The 20,439-nt window shown below is 43.9% G+C and overlaps 1 protein-coding gene across 1 annotated transcript; it reads left to right on the forward strand.

Moving 5' to 3' along the window:
- The first annotated feature begins 11,266 nt into the window (after nucleotides 1-11,266).
- Nucleotides 11,267-11,730, forward strand: LOC121166548 (mitochondrial import receptor subunit TOM5 homolog). The gene has a single exon (XM_040995741.1). It carries the CDS (start codon nucleotides 11,369-11,371, stop codon nucleotides 11,522-11,524), a length of 156 nt encoding a protein of 51 aa, XP_040851675.1. The 5' UTR covers nucleotides 11,267-11,368; the 3' UTR covers nucleotides 11,525-11,730.
- Nucleotides 11,731-20,439: the final 8,709 nt, after the last annotated feature.

The raw sequence follows: 20,439 nt of genomic DNA on the forward strand, positions 1-20,439 counted from the left end.
CCATCCCTCACTCTCTCCAAAAGAGTTAAAACACATTTATCAAAGCTGTGCTTGATGAATTTCTAACTGTGTTACAAAGCAGAGCTCAGAAGGATACGGTAAAAAAGAGAGAGAGAGAGAAATCCCAACTCTCTAGTGATTGTTTTTTTGCTTAATTTTATTTTTAAAAAACTGTTTATTTTGAGCCCGGCACAGTAACCTGGCAGCCAGGGTCCTTGCCTTGTACGTGCTAGGATGCTGTGTGGCTGCCGGCTCTACTGGCTGCTTCCCATCCAGCTTCCTGCTTGTGGTCTGGGACAGCCCAAAGCTTTGGCAAATTGCATTTGGGGGAGGCCCAGAAGAAGCTCCTGGCCCCTGGCTTCAGATGGGCCAGCTCCAGACATTGCAGCCAGCTTGGGCCGAATCATTGGAGGGAGGATCTTTCTCTTGGTGTATCTGACTTTCTGATAACAATGAAATGAATCTTTTAAAAACTTATTTATTTAAAGATTCACAAAAAAAGGGAGAGACATCCCTCCGTCCACTGGTTCACTCCCCAGATGTTCACAACAGGTCAGAGATGGTCAACTCTCAGGGCAGGCTACACCCAAGTCTTCCACATGGCCAGCTTGGGCCGAAGCACATGGGCCATCCCCCAGCGCTCTCCCCAGGCATTTTCAGGGAGCTGGATCACAAGTGGAGCAGGTAGGACACCAAGTGGCTCCTACGTGGGTTCCGGGTATTATGGGTGGCAGGTTACTGGCTATGCCTACAACACAACCCAGGTAAGTAGCTTTAAATTTAGGCAAAAGGCTCATTTTCCAGTTGTTTAAGTAAAAGGTCATAAACTTGAACTTAGCTTCTAAGCAAGAGATAATAAGTTCTTTAAAAAAATTTTATTTTAATTGGAAAGACAGATTTATAGAGACAAGGAGAAACAGAAAAATCCTCCATCCAATGGCTCACTCACTAAATGGCCCCAACAGCCAGAGTGAAGCTGATCCAAAGCCAAGATCCAGGAGCTTCTTCCAGGTCTCCCACGCAGGTGCAGGGTCCCAAGGCTTTGGGCTGTCCTCAACTGCTTTCCCAGGCCACCGGCAGGGAGCTGGAAGGGAAGTAGGGCAGCCAGGACAAGGACGTATGGGATCCTGGTGGATGCAAGATGAGGATTTGGCCACTAGGTCATCATGCCAGACCTTAAATAATAAGCTCTTTGCACAGTGTTGGACTTGACGGTGAATGAATTTCTGTTTCTAGACTAACACCTGGTAGATTGTCGGTATTCTCAAAAAAAGTTAGATGAATAAATTTTAAGACTAAAAATAAAGCTGTGATATAGAAGCGTGGTCCAGAAAATCTCTGTGAGATGAGAAAATAGCACATAATCTTCAACTGGTGATAAAGAGAAAGAAAAAGAATATAAGACAGCAAGTCTCTGAAATACATAAGCAGTATCTTCCACCTCCTCTGTTGGTGGGGAGTAGAGGGAAAATCAGAAAGAATAAGTTATACATTTATACAAAAGAGTGAAAGCATTATACCTGAAGAATACAAAAAGCTGAAAAACAAATGCACCTATCACATCAGCTGCCTAAAGAAAAACCAGGCCAGGGCCAGGCACGGTGGCCTAGTGGCTAAGTCCTCGCCTTGAACACACCAGGATCCCATATGGGTGCCGGTTCCAATCCTGGCAGCTCCAGCTCCCATCCAGCTCCCTGCTTGTGGCCTGGGAAAGCAGTCGAGGACAGCCCAAAGCCTTGGGACTCTACACCTGTGTGGGAGACCTGGAAGAAGTTCCTGGCTCCTGGCTCTGGATCGGCACAGCACTGGCTGTTGTGCTCATTTGGGGAGTGAATCTTCGGACGGAAGATCTTTCTCTCTGTCTCTCCTCCGCTCTGTATATCTGGATTTGTAATAAAAATAAATAAATAAATAAATAAATAAATAAATCTTAAAGAAAAGAAAAGAAAAACCAGGCCAGTACTGTGGCATGGTGAATCAAGCTGCCACCTACCTTGCCCACATCAGATATGGGCACTGACTTCAGTTCTGGATAATCCTCTTCTGATCCAGCTCCCTGCCAATGTGCATGGGAAAGTGGTGGGGCATGGCCACATGCTTGGGCACCCACACCCACATGGGAGACCCAGAAGAAGCTCCTGGCTCCTGGCTTGGCCCAGCTCCAGCAGTTGCTGCCCCTTGGGGAGTGATCCAGCAATATCTGTCTGTCTGTCTGTCTCTCTCTCTCGCTCTAACTCTGCTTTTCAAATAGAAGAAAGAATGAAAGAAAGAAAGGGAAGAAAATCCTAGGATCCTGTGAATAAATTCAGAAGCATTTGACCAACTCTAAGACCTCTTATTGATACAAATTTTCAGTAATCCAGAAGTAGGTGGGGACATCCTGTAATCCAAAAGAGCAAGAAAGCAGATTGTACAAATCAGAAAACAAAGTGTTCTAAGAACACAGAGGGGAAATCAGGTGCCCTTTATCTCCAAATTTGCTCAGCAAAAAGTGCAGAAGGAAAAAAAAAACAGATTGGAGAAAAGAATAAGGAAGTGAAAGAAGCAGAAATGAAGAGGCAGCTTCAGTAGAAAATCATAGGTGTCCAAAGCACCACCCCAGGCTGTCAGAGTCTCCCAGACTAGTTCTAGCCGGAGAGATCTGGTTTCTTCTATCATGAGCTCCTGCTTTTTGTCCCAGGGAGTAATTAGGGCGTTGAGAAGAAGCAAGCCCAAGATTCAGGGATTAGTGACTGCCATCTCACAAGAATGATTATTAAAATATCGTGATTATGAATCAAGGGCCTCCAGCTCCTCTGAGTACTGATTACAGAGCGATTAGCAGGGATTACTGGGAGATTAACAGCGTTTGCAAGGAAGATGATTTGATTCAGTCCAGGCGTTAAGGGACGGAGGTGGCAGATGGTTTTGTTATACAGAGAGAAACTGTAAAACACACAGGGGAAAACAGATTTTTATTCCATTTCCTTTGAAAAGGGAGAGACAGGTTCTGGGTGGGTGAGACCATGTTGTTTAGAGTTGTATAGGCTCCTGGTATACCTTTTCCGTGTGTCTACATTGCAAAACTGGTGTGATTCGCTCCGAATGGGAGGAGTGAAGAGAGCCAGACACTGAAAATAGCAAGGCTGGCGGCGCTCCTTGTCTCTTTTATGTATTTATTAAAGTCCTTTGATGAGAATTTACGATGGGAACTAACCTGCTTGGCTTACTAGTTAGATAAGGATGGGAGGAAACACAGTCATTTAGAAGTTTAAACTAGTACTTGTATATGCAGATGACATGTTAATGATTGTATCAACTGATGAGTCTGAAAACCACCTCTTGAATATTGGAAGCGTTATGATTTAAAGCAGCTGGCTCCAAGGAGTTCCAGAGGAGCCAGTTGCTTGCTGGGAGTGACGAATAGGGGCAGGTGATAGTCTTGGAAAGGACTATTGTTTAAACATGAACCAGTGGGGAGTTTAGAAAGGCCCTTGGAAAGTCAAAACAATGACAAATCACACAGAAAATAGATAGAGCAGATAAGTTAGCATCTCGCTAGCAGATTTGGAAGTTATTTTATTACACTGAATGTGTGGTTAATCAAAAAAAGTTTCTCCTTGCCTTAAGCCATATGGAAGTGATTTGCCATGTTTTTCTTACTGTCCATTTGCAAAGTTATGTTTGAAGGAGCTGGCAAAGTGCCTTTTACAAAAACACTATCTTTACAAAGTTACCTTAATGAGCTGATTGAAGACAAGAGTTTCTGCAGGGCAACCATAAGTGAAATGATTGTCTTAACTTGTAAGAAGACTCTGTAAGAAAGAACTTGACCAAACACAAATCCTTCTCTGATAATTCTGTTATTCTGAGACATACCAAGGAAGCATGTACATCACATGTCCTGACTCTGGAATTATCTACAGAAGGGCTTTGTAAGTCAGTGTAGTTTGTAAGCATTATTTCATACTCTTTTGAAAATCTTCAGTGTGATGAAGAAAATGATTGATGTAGAACTGTTAAAAATAATACTGTATCATCTCTTGAGGCAAAAGTATGTAAGGGTCAAATGTAAATTATTATTATTTTTTAAACGAGGACGGCATGGTAGAATAGCAGGTTTGATGCCTTCGACTCTGGCATCCCATATGGAAGCATGGTTGAGTCTGGGCTGCTCTACTTCCAATCAAGCTCTCCGCTGGTACATCTGGGAAATCAGCAGATGGCATAAGTGATTGGTCCCCTGCACCCGTGTGGGAGATCCAAATGAAGTCGCTGGCTCCTGGCCTTGGTGTGGTAGCCATTTGGGGAGTTGGCCAGCAGATGAAAGACTACTCTTTCTTTGCCTCTGCCTCTCTGTAACTATGACTCTCAAATAAATAAATCTTAAAAAAAAAATAGCCAATCCTTGTAAAATGTTGAGTAACTATAAGACACTTTTAAGTCCATATTAGAAATTTATTTCCCCTCCTAACAATACCCTGAGGTAGAGTCTATCATTATTCTCATTCTATAGATGAGTAATCTACATGGAGACAACAAAATAAACCAGAACTCCTTTAAGAAGATATTGCAGAATGTGAGGTATTTAGTTAGTTTTTTCACTGCAAGGGTGCTTGGGCATAGTCCAGACTAAGAATCAGGGAGATAGAGTAGAATTTTCTCCTAGGGCCTGGAAAGATGACTCAGTGGATAAAGCCTCACGTTATAGGCACGGTGGTCCCAGGTAGGCGCCAGTTAGTGTCCCAGATGCTCCACTTTCCTTTCAGCTCCCTTCCTGTGGCCTGGGAAAGCAGTCGAGGACGGCCCAAAGCCTTGGGACCCTGCACCCACGTGGGAGACCTGGAAGAATGTACTGGCACCTGGCTTTGGATCAGCTCAGCTCCAGCCGTTGTGGCCCTTAGGGAGTGAACCAACAGATAGGGGATCTTTCTGATTTTCCTTCTCTGTTAATCTGATCTGCCTTTCCTATATAAATTAATTAATTAATTAATTTAAAAAATATCTCCTACACTCATTCATGAAAAAAGTTTAGCAATGAAAAGGATATATCCTTAGTTTGACAAGAATTAATCTACAAAATATTTGCAAGAAGTGGTGAGATATTAAAAGTTCCCCCTAAGCAGGAGACCAAGAATTACTCAGGGATGTTCACTATCACTTTTTAAAAACATTTGTTTATTTTTAATAGGAAAGGCAGATATACAGAGAGGAGGAAAGACAGAAAGATCTCTGACCACTGATACACTCCCCAAGTGGCTACAATGGTTGGAGCTGAGCCAATCTGGAACCAGGAGCCAAAAGCTTTTTCTGTGTTTGCCAATTGGGTACAGGATCCCAAGGCTTTGGGCCATCCTTGACTGCTTTCCCAGGCCACAATCAGGGAGCTGGATGGGAAGTGGGTTGCTGGGATTAGAACTGGCTCCCATATGGGATCCGGGTGCATGCAAGGTGAGGACTTTACTCACTAGTATCAGGCCCCACTATCACTTTTTTTATCCACACAGAGCTGCAGGTCCTAGCCAACACAAGAAAAGAAAATCAGTGTTGTGGCAAAGGAAGAAAAAACTGCTGCTGATCTTTGATGACATGATTATATATGCAGAAAGTATGCTCTGTGGCAAATATCCTAAGGTTACTGGATACAAGACCAATATTACAAAGGCAATGATAATTACAACAATAATATAAAATATACTGAAAAATATAAAATGAAGATTGAACACTGATATTTAGTGTTTAAAAAATTATATATCTAGGAACAAGTAGGCCTTTCACTATAAAGAAATTAAAAATATGCTATCTCAGGGCCAGCACTGTGGCATCGTAGATAAAGCCACTCTCTGTGGCACTGGCTTCTATATGGGTGTCGGTTACAGTGGCTGCTATTCCACTTTCGATGCAGCTCCTTACTAGCCCATCGGGGAAAGAAGTAGAGAATAGTCAACATGCTTGGGCCGCTGCATCCATGTGGCCACTGTGGTCATTTGGGGAATGAACCACCAGATGAAGAATCTCTCTCTGTCTCTCCCCCTTTCTCTCTGTTACTCTTTCAAGTAAGATTTATTTTGTTTTTATTTGAAAGGCAGAGTTACAAAAAAGTTCGTCGGTCTTCCATCCACTAATTCCCTCTCCAAATGATTGTAACGGCCAGAACTGAGCCAGTCCGAAGAAGCCAGGAGCTTGTTTTAGGTCTCCCACATGGGTACAGGGGCCCAAGGACTTGAGCCTTTCTCTGTTTCTTTCCTGGGTCATAAACAAAAAACTGTTTTAGCAGATTCTACAATTTACTTCGAAATTTAATGGCTCAAGACCTGACAAGTCAATTGTTTTTGGAGAGGGAGGGAAGCAATAAGATAAATGTGTTATTGGAACAAAATACCAATAGAACAGAATACAAGCTGAATCACCATGGGGCCTGCATTGTGAAGCAGTGGGTAAGGCTACTGCCTGCAATGCCAACATGCCATTTGGGCACCCACTCCTGTCCCAGTTTCTACACTTCCAATTCAGCTCCCTATTACTGACCTGGGAAAAGCTGTGGAAGATGACCCAAGTTCTTAGGTCCCTGCCACCATATGGGAGACCTGGCTGCACCCCCTGGCTTCTGGCTTCTGGCTTCAGGGTAGAAGATTTGTCCTCCTCTCTCAATTTATAATTCTGACTTTCAAAAAAAAAATCAATCCTGACAGAGAGAGAGAGAGAGAGAAAAAAAGAAAGAAGAAAAAGAAAGAGAGAAAGAGTGAATGGATGGAGGGAGGAAGAATGGGAACCACCAAAGTATGAAGGGGTAAGGAAGGATCTTTTCAAACAATATTGAGCTAACTGATAACTGTAAGAGAACAAGATAAAATCTCTCAGCAAGAAATTAATGCCATATGAATTTTAATTATAATTGTATTCAATAAAACTTTTTTTTTAAGATTTATTTATTTTTTGGAAAGTCAGGTATACAGAGAGGAGGAGAGACAGAGAGGAAGACCTTCCATCCCATGATTCACTCCCCAAGTGAGCGCAACGGCTGATGTTATGCCGATCCAGAGCCAGGATCCAGGAACTTCTTCCGGGTCTCCCACATGGGTGCAGAGTCCCAAGGCCATCCTCAGCTGCTTTCCCAGGCCACAAGCAGGGAGCTGGATGTGAAGTGGAACAACCAAGAGAAAAACCGGCACACAGGTAGGATCTTCGTGCTTGCAAGTTGAGGACTTAGCCATTGAACCATCGCACTCGGCCCTGCACCTGCATTTTTGTTTTTTAAGTTCCATGAAGCAAGCATTTGGTGTAGTGATTAAGAAGCTACTTGAGGGGCCAGGCACAATAGAGTAGCGGTTAAAGCCCTCGACTTGAACGTGCCGGGATTCCATATGGATGCCGGTTCTAGTCCCGGCATCCCCGCTTCCCATCCTGGGAAAACAGTCGAGGATGGCCCAAACAAAACCTTGGGATCTTGCACCCACATGGGAGACCTGGAGGAGACTCTGGGCTCCTGGCTTCGGATTGGCTCAGCTCCAGCCGTTGCAGCTACTTGGGGAGTGAATCATTGGACAGAAGATCTTCCTCTTAGTCTCTCCTCCTCTCTGTATATCTGCCTTTTCAATAAAAATAAATAAATCTTAAAAAAAAAATAGAAGCTACTTGAGTCACCTTTCACCCACATTAGGGGGCCTGATTGAGTATTGGCCCCCAATTCCAATCCCGTTTTCCTGGTGGAGATACCGTGAGATGGCAACAAATGATGCTTATGTACCTAGATTCCTGCCACCTGCCTGAAATGTCCAGATGAAGATCTACATTCTTGATTTCAGCTTGGTCCAACCCTGCTACTGTGTGCCTTGGAGAAGTCAACCAATGGATAAAAGATTCTCTCTATTTTTTTTTTCTCTCTGTCACTTTTTAAGAAGTAAAAAGAAACAAATAAATCAAACCGTAAAATTCTGTGTTCAAAATATTAGAGAATCATAAAGGAGGATTGCTTTTAGATAGCTTTAAATTTGGTAAATAAATAACCCAGTTCCTTCTTAAAAGCAGAAATAGCTAGAAGCAAAATTTGAGACATCGGCTGGCAACTCTCCAAGAAGAAATCAAATGTTCTGGACTTTCAGAATTTGCTGGCAACCTGAGGCAAAAATGCTTAGAGCCTGTTTTGTCCCATTCTAGGTCCTGGGATATAATTATGAATTTCTGGATGCACAGCCCATTCTTAGCAGGAAGCTAAGTTAACAAGGAGAATACAAGTAAAATCCCAGATTCTCTGACATGGGTATTCCATTTATCTATGATGGCAGCATCTGCAACATGTAAAAACCAAATCCACCCTATTTGAAGCCAAATGAAATTGTGAACTTCACATTTTCCTCCTTGTGTCATCAGCTTATGTAAAGATTATGACTAGGCTGGCTTTGTGGTGCAGTGCATTAAGATGCCGCCTTTAATACCAGCAATGGATATGTGCACCAGTTCAAGTCTTGGCCATTCCACTTCTGATCCAGCTCCCAGCTAAAGCATCTGGGAAAACAGAGGAAGAGAGTCCAAGGACTTGGGCTCCTGTCACCCACATGTGAGACCCACATGGAGTTCCGGGCTCCTGGCTGGGTCTGGCCAGCCCCGACGGTTGTAACCATTCAGGAAGTAAGCCAGTGCATGGACACTTGCTCTCTTGCTCCCTCTCCTATCTCTCTGTAACTTTGTCTTTCAACTGAATTAAATAAATATTTCAAAGAAAAGAAAGATTCTTACTTTCCACTAAGCACTCATCTCTGATGATACAAACCGAGACGAGAGGACATCTGCCATTACCTTCATGGAAAGTGTCATTATAAATACATAACTTTTCAAACTGGACTCACCCCACACCCTAAAATCAATGCACGCGATAGTAGAAAGCATTTATTACAAAAAAAAAAAAAAGGCATAAAAGGAGTGTTTAGTGCAGGAATTAAGGCCCAAATTTCTATTCCAAGTGCATAGGCCTGAGTTCTGGCTACACTCTGAATTCTAGAAGCATGCTAATGCATGCCCTGGTTCAAGCAATTGCTCAAGTACATGGGTCTGTGCCACCCCCACGGGAGACCTAGCTTGAGTCCATGGCTTTCATCCAGCCTCACCTCAACTACTGTGGGCATTTGATGCGTGACCAGCAGGGGGGCGATCTCTGTCCACTTCTCTCTGATCTTCAAGGAAAATGGTCTTTCCTGAGGCCCCACATTATTCAGAAAGCTAATATATTGATATTTATTTAGTGTGCTGTAAACATCTGAATACCCTGGGGTTAAATGTTTGTCACAGCAAGCCATGAACACCAGGGAGGTAAGTCACTGTTGAGGGTCCGCGCACACACTGCGATGGGAGTAACTGTTTCTATACTGGAGAGTTTTCGTGCAGCCCACATCCCACTCCCATATTCTGTTTTGAAATAAAAAGTATTGAGTTGGCAGTATTCACACTCCAGTATTTCATTGATTTTAAGATGTGCATTTCCCCATTTTATTATCTTTGTAATTGAATGTATTTTATTGGTAGTAGCACCTAATCATAACTGTCAAAATTTTAAAGAGAGATACATAAAAAATCATGCACCTCACAATTAATTCCACCTTTGATTAAATCAAATATGAGTGAAAGTGAAGGAAATTATTCACATGAATACCAACTAAGTCGAAGTCTTCTAGGAACAAGTGTTTAAATATTTTTCTTTTATAAATGCTATCAATTAAGAGATTTCAAATATATCAGCCACATTCAGCATGGATTGGTTTACACAATTCAATTGTAGAAAGATATTTCTGAGGCAATGCAATCTCAGTATTAATTGGATATGGAATACATATGTTAATAAATATATATTAAATATATGTGGGGAAGGCGGGGACAGCAGATTGCTCAGGGAAGTGGGTCTGGGAACATATCAGAGTGGGAGTGGCTGAGGGCACGTTTGACAAGGAAGGAATGATTTCTGGGATCTCCCACAAAGCAGGCCACTGCACTTACAGATAGATGATGGAGCTAGGATGGAGTGGTTTGCAGGGGGGGAAACTGGAGGGCAGGTCTAGGTCACGCCAAGTCACCAGCCACCCAGACTGGACTATATAGCACCAACTACTTCCTGCTGGTGCATGCAAAGCTGGGCCTTGAGGGCATGCATGGTTGGGCTGGGCCAGAGTACCAGAGTACCTGCCAGCAAGTGTCAGAGCAGGGAGGTGGGCCACTTCAGGCTGGGCTGCAGCACCCACAAGATTGCAAGAGAGCTAGATCTGGGAGCAGACTCTGTAGGAAACTTGTGAGCTTGCTTCTGTGAGACTACAGCACCTGCTGGTTTACACAGGGAACTAAAGATGCTGACAGCTTGAGCCAGGCTAGACCATGGAACTCACCTGACACTCATAGGAGCCAGACTTGGGAAGAGGCTGGAGTAGGGCAGGCTGAAGCACCCACTGACACATGCAAGGGCCAGGACTGAGGGCAGACCATGTCAGGCAGGGCCACACACCCACAAGCACATGTGAAATCTGGGGCTGGGAACAGGCCAGGCAGGGGAACTTGGAGCACTCTCCTGCTGGGCTGCAGCTCCCACTGGTGAGCATGAGAGCTAGGTCTGAGGGTAGGTCAGGCTAGCCAAGGAAGCAGCACTTGTTGCCATATGTGTGGGCTGGGTTTGGGGCAGGGCAGGCTGAGGTAAAGCTCCAATACCCATTGGTGTGCACAAGAGCCAGAGGAACAGACCAGACTAGGCCACAGCACATGCCCCCACATGTAAAGACTAGAGCTTGGGACAGGCCTGGTGTGGGTTACTGGGGGGTGGCCCTAACTAGGCCACAGTACCCACTGGTGTGCATGAACATCTGGCCTGTGCTAGATTTGGCTTGACTCAGTTCATATCAGAGATGGGACTGGGGATGGACCCTACTAGGCAACTGCATCCACCAGTATGTGTGCATTGGCTGCCGGTGACAGACCAAACTTGACCCTGAACTGGCTGGTGCATATGAGAGTCAAGTCTGACATCACCCCAGGTGAGGTTTCACTGAGGTGAACTGGGTCAGTTGATAGACCTTATATTTTCTCACCCCTGGTGCAACAAAGCCAAGGACTTCTCAGTTCTATCAAAGTCACTCAAGTCACACCCTGGGAACACTCTTCCCCAGACTGGAGTGTCTAAGGTGTCATCAAATGATTGTCCCCCATTTCCCTGGTGCTAATGTAATTTCACAGCAACGAGTTGCCCCCTCTCCCCTTACTTCCCTGTGGACACAGGATGAAAAAGAAGATTAAGATATCTGGAGGGCCGAGATCCGGGTGCGAGGCCCGCGGCTGAGGTGGCGGTTCGAGAGAGCCCAGGGAGAGGTCGCTGCACTGCTGCTACCGCTGCAAAAGCCGGGGACCGAGAGCTGCAATGTTCCGAATCGAGGGCCTCGTCTGGAAGCTGGACCCGGAGGAGATGAAACGCAAGATGCTCAAGGATGTCCTCTCCTCTATACGCAACTTCCTCATCTACGTGGCCCTGCTGCGAGTCACTCCTTTTATCTTAAAGAAGTTGGACAGCATATGAGGATGGAGCGTCACACTCAGCTGCATGGGATGAACCTGGATGCAGTTTCTACTCCTCTGCAAGTGAATAGGCCTGGAAAAGTGCATGAGGCTCTGACTGAATGCACATACAAACTCGGCTTGTTGAACACAAGCCTAGCCCTGGTAACTGACCTTCACAGCTAAACTGTAAAACTCTAGGAATAATGAAGAGACTGTGGTCCTGGTGTGCCCTGCCTGTGATTGACGGCCTCGGTGTAACAAATTGCCCAATCCTATTTTTAGTAAGTATTAATTATGAGGAAATAATGTGCGAAAAAATTAAGACATCTGTCCCACCCACCTTCTCCATTCTTGACTCTCCACCCAAATCAGAGACCTAAATGGGCATGTGTTTCTCTCAACTATGTAGACAACATTAATATATATATACAGCAAAAAATTTGTGTCTTAAAAAAAGGATTATGTTAACTTTTTAAAAACTGTGATAATGCTATTGTTATTTAAGAAAAAGCCCCGGGCCCGGCGCGGTGGCGCAAGTGGTTAAAGGTCCTCACCTTGCACGCCCGGGATCCCATATGGGCGCCGGTTCTAGTCCCGGCAGCCCCGCTTCCCTTCCAGCTCCCTGCCTGTGGCCTGGGAAAGCAGTCGAGGACGGCCCAAAGCTTTGGGAACCTGCACCCACGTGGGAGACCCGGAAGAGGCTCCTGGCTTCGGATCGGCATAGTATCGGCCGTTGCGCTCACTTGGGGAGTGAATCATCGGACGGAAGACCTTCCTCTCTGTCTCTCCTCTCTGTATATCCGCCTTTCCAATGAAAAAATAATAAAAATAAATCTTTAAAAAAAAAAAAAAAAGAAAAAGCCCCTTGGGCCCGGCGCGGTGGCGCAAGCGGTTAAGGTCCTCGCCTTGCACGCCCCAGGATCCCATATGGGCACCGGTTCTATCCCAGCAGCCCCGCTTCCCTTCCAGCTCCCTGCCTGTGGCCCGGGAAAGCAGTCGAGGACAGCCCAAAGCTTTGGGACCCTGCACTCGTGTGGGAGACCCGGAAGAGGCTCCTGGCTTCGGATCGGCATAGCATCGGCCGTTGCAGCCACTTGGGGAGTGAATCATTAAAGGAAGATCTTCCTCTCTGTCTCTCCTCTCTGTATATCCGCCTTTCCAATTAAAAAATAATAAAAATAAATCTTTAAAAAAAAAGAAAAAGCCCCTTATTTTAAGACATATATTGAAATATTAACGGATGAAATTATATAATATCTATGATTTATCTCAATAATTCAAGAAGGAGTGGATGGGAATAAAGATGCAAAATCATATTATTATATAGACTCTGTTTTCTCTTCAGGCGCATAAATCTTCCACCTGTTGTAAAATCATATTATCCATAGGCCAGTAAATGTTGATATAGCATTATGGGTCCATTACCCTCTTCTCTCTAGTTTCTGTACGTTTCTAAATTTCTAGAGTGAAAAGTTTTCAAAATGATGCTGTCAATTCTAACATCTTTTCATACAACATTGTACATACTCTTTGAATTGTTTTAGATTTCAATTCTCTGAATCAGTCTTCCAGACCTATAAGTCCATTTCCTCCAAATATTTTTAGCTTACATAGCATTTATTCTACTGAGAGTCTGATTTCTCACATGCAATATGTCTTCAAAAACTCCAAGGAAAATGTCACATTAGGAAAAACCTGTACACACGCATTTCAAAAAATTTTGGTACCAAAACTAAGCTTCTACCATGTTTCCTGAGCTTTGTGTAGTACCTATTTATCTGGAAGCGCTAGTCATTCTGAAATCCTAACACATACGTCTGCTCTCCAGAAAGTATAGACTTTTGGACAAGAGATTGTAATGGAGCCGCAGCAGGTCTGCCCCCAGACAGACACAAACAGGGCTGCTCAGGGCACCGGGGCTTCGGGGTCTCATTGCTCTACCAGCGAGCTGTAAGATGCAGAACAGAACAGTCAAGACTTCTGGATCTCTTGCATCTTTTATGATTTACAATCCTAGTCCCTGTGCTAAGTGCTGTACAAGGTATTTGGGAACAAAAATAAATAATAAATACAACATCCCCTTAAATGGTTTAAAAAAAAAAACAGAAAATGCTCACTGTGGCAAGGTTTCGATAAAATGCATGCCCACATTAGAATCTGAAGCAGTGTCAACATAACAGTTGGGAAGAAAATAAATCAGTTCCTTGGCATTGTTTTGCTATGTGATACCAAATAGCCAGGTTGGTTGAGCTCCTGGCTGACCCATCCAAAGGGAGCAAATGCTGCAGTCCTGTTACCTGCAGCCCTCCAGGGCCAGCTTGGTGCCACCTGTGAAGCCGGGGCAGGGTCTGTTGCTTTGTGCTGATGGGAGGAGGCTGTTGGGTGGCTGGGTCCAGCATGGAGCTGGCTGCCATGTGGAAGAGGAACAGCGAGATCCTGCAGAAACAGCAGGCACAGAAGCTCCTGCTGCTCCAGGGCCTGCTTCCACGTCGAGTTGCAGATAGCTGCAAAAGTTGGTGACTTTCTGAAATACTCATCTGTGTCCTCAAAGAGTTTTTCCTTTGTTCTGTGTTTCTTTCATCCCCATTTACAATCCATTTGGCCTGTTCTTGGCAGAAAGCCTCCTGGACGTGTCCTGGGGAGAACTGTCCAAGAGGCAGACACACAGACACAGTTCTGGCTCCACATGTGTAGCCAGGGGTGAGGCAGCTAGAACTTAACGCCATGGGAATAATTGAACCTAATAAGGTTGGTAAGTATTTGCAGATGAGACTAATGTCTTGTCTTTATAAAATGCATAATACATTGTGAAATGTTTAGTTCTAGCCACTCTTATTCTGCCACAGAACAGGGTACTATGCTACAAGAACTGGTACTAGAACTTTTTTTCCTGGTATCTTCATTAGGCCCTAAAACTAGTTTGTTAACCACTTCTGAACAACAGTTTTCTGATATTTAATAAGATATACCTAATAGCTCTGTAATTTTTATACAGTTTTGATTCTCTGATCCTTACCAGGAAACTTTTTTTAAACAAAAGGTAGTTTAAAAATATATACATATACACTATTTAAAAAAAAAAGATTTATTTATTTTTATTGGAAAAGCAGTTTTACAGAGACAGAAAAACCTTCCTTCCATCCACTCATTCACTCCCCAAATCTTTCCAATAGCCAGAGCTGAACTGATCTGAAGCCAGGAACCAGGAGCTTCTTCCACGTCTCCCATGTGGTGCAGGTCCCAAGGCTTTTGACCATCCTCCACTGCTTTCCCAGGCCACAAGCAGGAAGCTGGATGGGAAGTGGAGCAGCTGGGATTCAAACTAGCACCATATGGGATCCCAATGCATGTAAGGCAAGAGGATTTGGCCACTAGGCTATTGCATCAGACACAAAAAGAGGTGCTTCCATCAATAGTAATCTTTTCTAACTGAAGCTTACACAATAAGCAATTTCTTTTACAATTTAAAAAAATTTTCTAATGCAGACCTGGTGCAGTAGCCTAGAGGCTAAAGCCCTTGCTTTATAGCAAGGGATCCTATATAGACACTGGTTCTAGTCCTAGCAGCCTCACTTCCCCATCCAGCTCCCTGCCCGAGGCCTGAGAAAGCAGTGAAGGATGGCCCAAAGTCTTGGGACCCTGCACCCGTGTGGGAGACCTGGAAGAGGTCCTGGCTCCTGGCTCCTGGCTTCAGATTGGCACAGCTCTTGCCATTGCAGCTGCTTGGAGAGTGAATCAACAGACAAAATATCTTCCTTTCTGTCTCTCCTCCTCTCTGTATAGCTGACTTTCCAATAAAAATAAATAAATCTTAAAAATAAAAAACTTTCTTACATTCTAATCCTTTTAATAAATTCAGACGCAAAAATCATGAATATCACACTAACAAAATTAAAAATGACAGAATGTTAAAGGAATTATACGCAAATACTACCAAATAAAATGTATTCTAGAAATGCAAAGATGGCTTGATACTGGTAAACATATTAACAGAACTCAGGAACAAGGCATTTAGCTTCGATGCCTAGATACTCCATCAGAGTTCCTTGTGCCAATTCTCAGTTCTAGCTCTCCATTCCAGCTTCCTGCCAGTACAGCCCCTGGGTGGCAGTGATGAGGCGCAAGTAATTGGATTTGGCCACTCATGTGAGAGAACTGAACTGTGTTTCAAGCTCCCAGCTCTGGTCCTGGCCTCTCCCTGGTCATTGTTGACTTTTGGGAGTCAAGCAGCAGATAAAAACATACCTGCTAATTCACACCCTGAAAGGCAGCAAGTGATGGCTCAATTGTTTCAGTCCCAGCGACCCTCATGAGAGACCTACACTAAGTTCCTGGCTCCTGATTTTAGTCTGCCCTAGACCCTGGCTGCTGTGAAAATCTGAGAAATGAACCAGTGAATGGGAGACCTCTGTCTCTGTTTCTTTCCCCTGTCCCGGGCCCTAGTTCTCTTCCACTCAAATAAATCTTCAAAGCTTATTTTTGTCTGTTTAAATCTCACAACAACCCTAGGAGATAACCTATGGCTTTGCAAAACCCCATTTGCAGAAACAGGTTGGGAGGCTGAAGAGAAATTGCCTATGGTGAAACAGTTGGTGAGAGGTAGATTTGGAGACCACATCAACATACTCAATTTGGAAGCCGGAAAGGTTACTTCCCTACCAGCTAGCCAGGAGCCTAATAGCAGATCAGAACTATCTCACACGGGCAGAAATGTGACTGAAAAACTCATGGACTTGCTGTTAAACTGCAGGGTTATCTGAACAGTGTCCTGACCAACAAGGGCTTCCTGACAAGGTCGTATGGGGAAAAGACTAGAAGAATTCAAGCCACACAAAGAGTCTTAGAAAGGTTCATAGAAAATGTGTAAGGTGGGGAAAAAAAAAAAACAACTATGCATAGATTTCAGTTGTTTTGCATTAAAATAGGACTTATCTTTTATTCCATCTTTCCACAAGCCCAAACACTTGTGGTTTCATATCAGCCTTTCTTAAAGATATCTAGCCTCTCCTTTCTGTAAGTGTGTCTTGGATTTTTTTAATTAACTGAAGTCTGGGACTTTGCCCGAGGGCCTGGTACTCCTTGCTCTATTGAGTTTGAATTGGGTACAGGATCTTGTTTGTCAAGTCTGGTATATTTTTTCTTCTGATATAATTAAGCTAACCTTTGTGTTGCCTGACAATTTCATTCCTGTGGCACTCAAAACTGATGAGGCAAACCTTGGGGTCTTGTGCCTCTCCCAGGCCTACTTTGCTCCCAGTGCTTCTTAACTGCAGCCCGCCTGGCAGCCGCACCCCACTTAGCTTCTGCCCCACAGCACAGCCAGGACCCTCCTGCCAAAGCCCTCTCATTGCTGAGTAGTCAGTAAACTCATTTTCCATTCAAGCTCCTCGAGTGAGACATGAGAAGATAAATGAAGGCCAATGGAGCAGTAATGCAATGTGCAAAGATGGCAAGACAATAAAGGGTACTACTGAGTTTGGGGGTCTCTACTAACAGAGCATCAAAGTTTTCCACTGTAGAAGTGCTTGTATCCTAACACATCACACCTTAATTACTACCCTCGAAGGGTTAGAAATAAGATCACATTGACTTAGTAAGACAGATATTGATATCTACATAAAATAAAGTATTAATAAACACAAATCATTTATTAGAATATCATCAGTAGTTTAATACTAGTACACGAAGACATGGAGATGAATGAGAAAGAATTGAGACAGTAGATGTCCTGAATATGACTATTTTGCATAAGACAAAGGTGATAGTTTCAATTTAGAATATCACTTTTAGGATATTTGGCTAGTCATACAGGAAAGGATAGTTTGGATTGCAAGCTCGTTCCTCTTATTTATAAATAAAATCCAGGGAACGGCATCTGGCCTAGTAGTTAAGATGCCCACACTTCCCATCAAGGAGCTTGGGTTCAACGCTCAGCTCTGCTTCTGATTCCTACTCCTGGTTGCTTCACATGCCAGGAGACCCAGACAGTTCCTGGCTCCTGCCTCCCATGCTCTGCTTCCTGCCTAGCCGCATCTGTTCTGAGAGTCTGGGGAGTGAACCAATGGACAGGGTCTCACTCTCTTTCAAATAAAAAGAAAAGCAAAAGTCACATATTGCAAAGGTTTTTCAAGGTGAAAGATAAATGCATGAAAGTACTGGAACAATGATTTTTCATCTGTGAGGGAGACCCAGAAGGAGCGGCCAGCCTTGGATTGTGTGCTGGTGGTGGCGGCTGCTTGGGGAGTGAATCAGTGAAGGAAGATCTTCCTTTCTGTCTCTCCTCTCTGTATACCTGACTTTCCAATAAAAATAAAGTAACTCTTAAAAAAAAAAAAGAGGAAGAGAGAGGTATTGGAGAGAAGACAGAAGAACGAGAAGAAAAGATCTGGCAATATGTGACAGAGTTGTTCAAAGAGAAAGGCATACATGTTTAGGTAAACAGAAAAAAATACACTCATTTTCAACTTATTTTAAACATACCAATCAGAAAGTTCAATAATGTATTATGCTAACAAAGCTGTGTGAAATGATCACTCCCATAGAGAATACTAAAATAAAATACAATTTGTATAGGAAATAATCCATTATTGTTAAGAAAAATTGAGAGGAGGGTATTCAGTCTAAAGATCAGGACACTTGCCCCCCTGTATTGAAGTGCATGCGTCTAATATTGTTGCCCAGCTTCCTGCGTGTATGGACCCTGGGAGGCACTACTGAAGCTTGATGGGCTGGTTACCATCTACACAAGGAGACACGACTGAGTTCCCAGTTTTTAGCTTCACCCCAACTAGGCACTGTTGGAGGCATTTGGGGAGTTAACCATAGAACACACGCACTTTCTCTCTTCCTCTCTCTCTCATCTCTCTCTCTCTCTCTCTCTCTTTGCCTCTCCAAAAATAAGAGGGGGGAATGGCTTTCGTACAAATGTGCTTTGGCCCAGCACCTATGCTCCTAGGAGTTTGTTGACTGTTGGAATACAGCCGGTTCATCACATTTTTAGTAACAAAATCATGGAAACAGCAACACGCCTATCCATAAGGAGCTAATTAAATAAGTCATGGTTCTGTGGTTTGGATATAGTTGAATATGACCCACAACATCCCTGCGCTGGAAGCGTGGGCCTTGCTGTGGAGATGACCTGAGTGGTCGTGGAGCTTTTAAGAGGTGGAGCCTAGCAGAAGGTAATCGGCCACTGGGAGTGCAGCCCTCGGAAGGGACCCACAGCCTTCTCACAGGACCCCAGGCACACCCTGTGAGAATAAGTGGCTAGAAAGTAAGGTGCTTCCACATACTTAGCCCCTTTTTGAGGTGGAAAGTTTTCTTTCTGTCTCTCTACCATGTTGTGACTCTCACCAGGGGTCAAACATATTTCCATCTTGGACTGACAGCTCCAAAACCTTGAGTGATGTGAGCTCTTCTTATATAATACCCATTCTTGGGCATTTTGTTGTAGCAACAGAGAACAGTGCAATACAAATAAAGTATTATGCAATTGTTTAAAAGACTGAGTTCCATCAGTCCATAACATACTGTTAAGTAAGACATACAAGCTGTTGGAAAATATGAAGAGTGTGTGAGTTTAGCAAAGAAGTTAAGATTTTGCTTGGGACTTACGCATCGCATAGGAGACTGCCTGAGTTCAACTCCCTGCTCGACCTCGGATTCCAGACTCCCATTCGTGCACTCCTTGCAAGGCAGCAGATGGTGACCCAAGCATTGGGGTCCCTGTCATCCACGAGGGAGACCTGAATGGAGTTCATAGGTCCCTGGCTTCCACGTGGCTCAGTTCTGGTGCCTGGAAGCATTTGAGGAGTAAACCAGCAAATGGAAGATCTTCGTCTGCGCTCTCTCTCGCGTGCGCTCTCTCTCTCTCTCCCTTTCTTTCAAATAAAATGCAAAAATATATATTTTTTTCTTTAAGTTTCATTAAAAAATAGATTGTATGTATGTATAAGTGTGTCTCCTCTGATTCCCCTTTTTATTCAAGATAAAATGATTTAAGGGTTTTGGTTTTTTTTTTTTTTTTTTTCCCTTTGGTTCCAAAGCGAGTTCCAGTTAATCGTGCTTCTCTACAGGTGTTTGTTCAAGCAGTGAGAAGGGCTGTGCAAGGCAGGAGGGAATTATGCCAGCAGGTAAACAGAAGAGTTCCCAGCAGCCACTGGGGCACCTTCTCATTGTGCAGTTTTCCATCAAGGACAAAGGAGAATGATAAAAAAAAGGAGCAGTCACCACTTCAGGATTTTCTACCAATAGCCAAAGAGAGCTGTGAAGGAATTAGGGTTGGCAACGTTGAATCTAGAAGTCATAATCTACAAACTGATACTCTAAAAAAATTCTATGATTTCTGCAAAGAAGGCTTAACTTAATACAAGTATTTGAGAACTAGGATAAACTCTCCTTGTGCTGAGTAAGTAGTGCACATACCAAATGTGAGCCATTTGCTTGGTTTACATCACAGACCCTGCTATGACTGGCAAGTAGGTGATAGAATCAACCAGTCTCCAGACACGTTAATTTTGTAGCTTTCATCCTGATACATTTAGCAGCAATAGAAACAAGAAGACAATATTTAAGTTGGTTCTCCATCACCCTTAAGTTTCCATTTACAGTTTAGTAGCCACATAAACACTAAAATACGGGCCTGGCGGTGTGGTCTAGCAGCTAAAGTCCTCTCCTTGAACACACCAGGATCCCATATGGGCTGCTGGTTCTAATCCCGGCAGCTCTACTTCCCATCCAGCTCCCTGCTTGTGGCCTGGGAAAGCTGTCAAGGGTGGCCCAAAACTTTGAGACCCTGCACTCACATGGGAGACCTGGAAAGAAGTTCCTGGTTTCCGGCTTGGGATTGGCGCAATACCGGCTGTTGCAGTCACTTGGGGAGTGAATCATCGGATGGAAGATCTTCATCTCTGTCTCTCCTCCTCTCTGTATATC

The sequence above is a fragment of the Ochotona curzoniae genome, unplaced genomic scaffold, assembly GCF_017591425.1.
Source record: "Ochotona curzoniae isolate NIBS_2020 unplaced genomic scaffold, NIBS_Ocur_1.0 contig_1071, whole genome shotgun sequence".
NCBI classification, from domain to species: Eukaryota; Metazoa; Chordata; class Mammalia; order Lagomorpha; family Ochotonidae; genus Ochotona; species Ochotona curzoniae.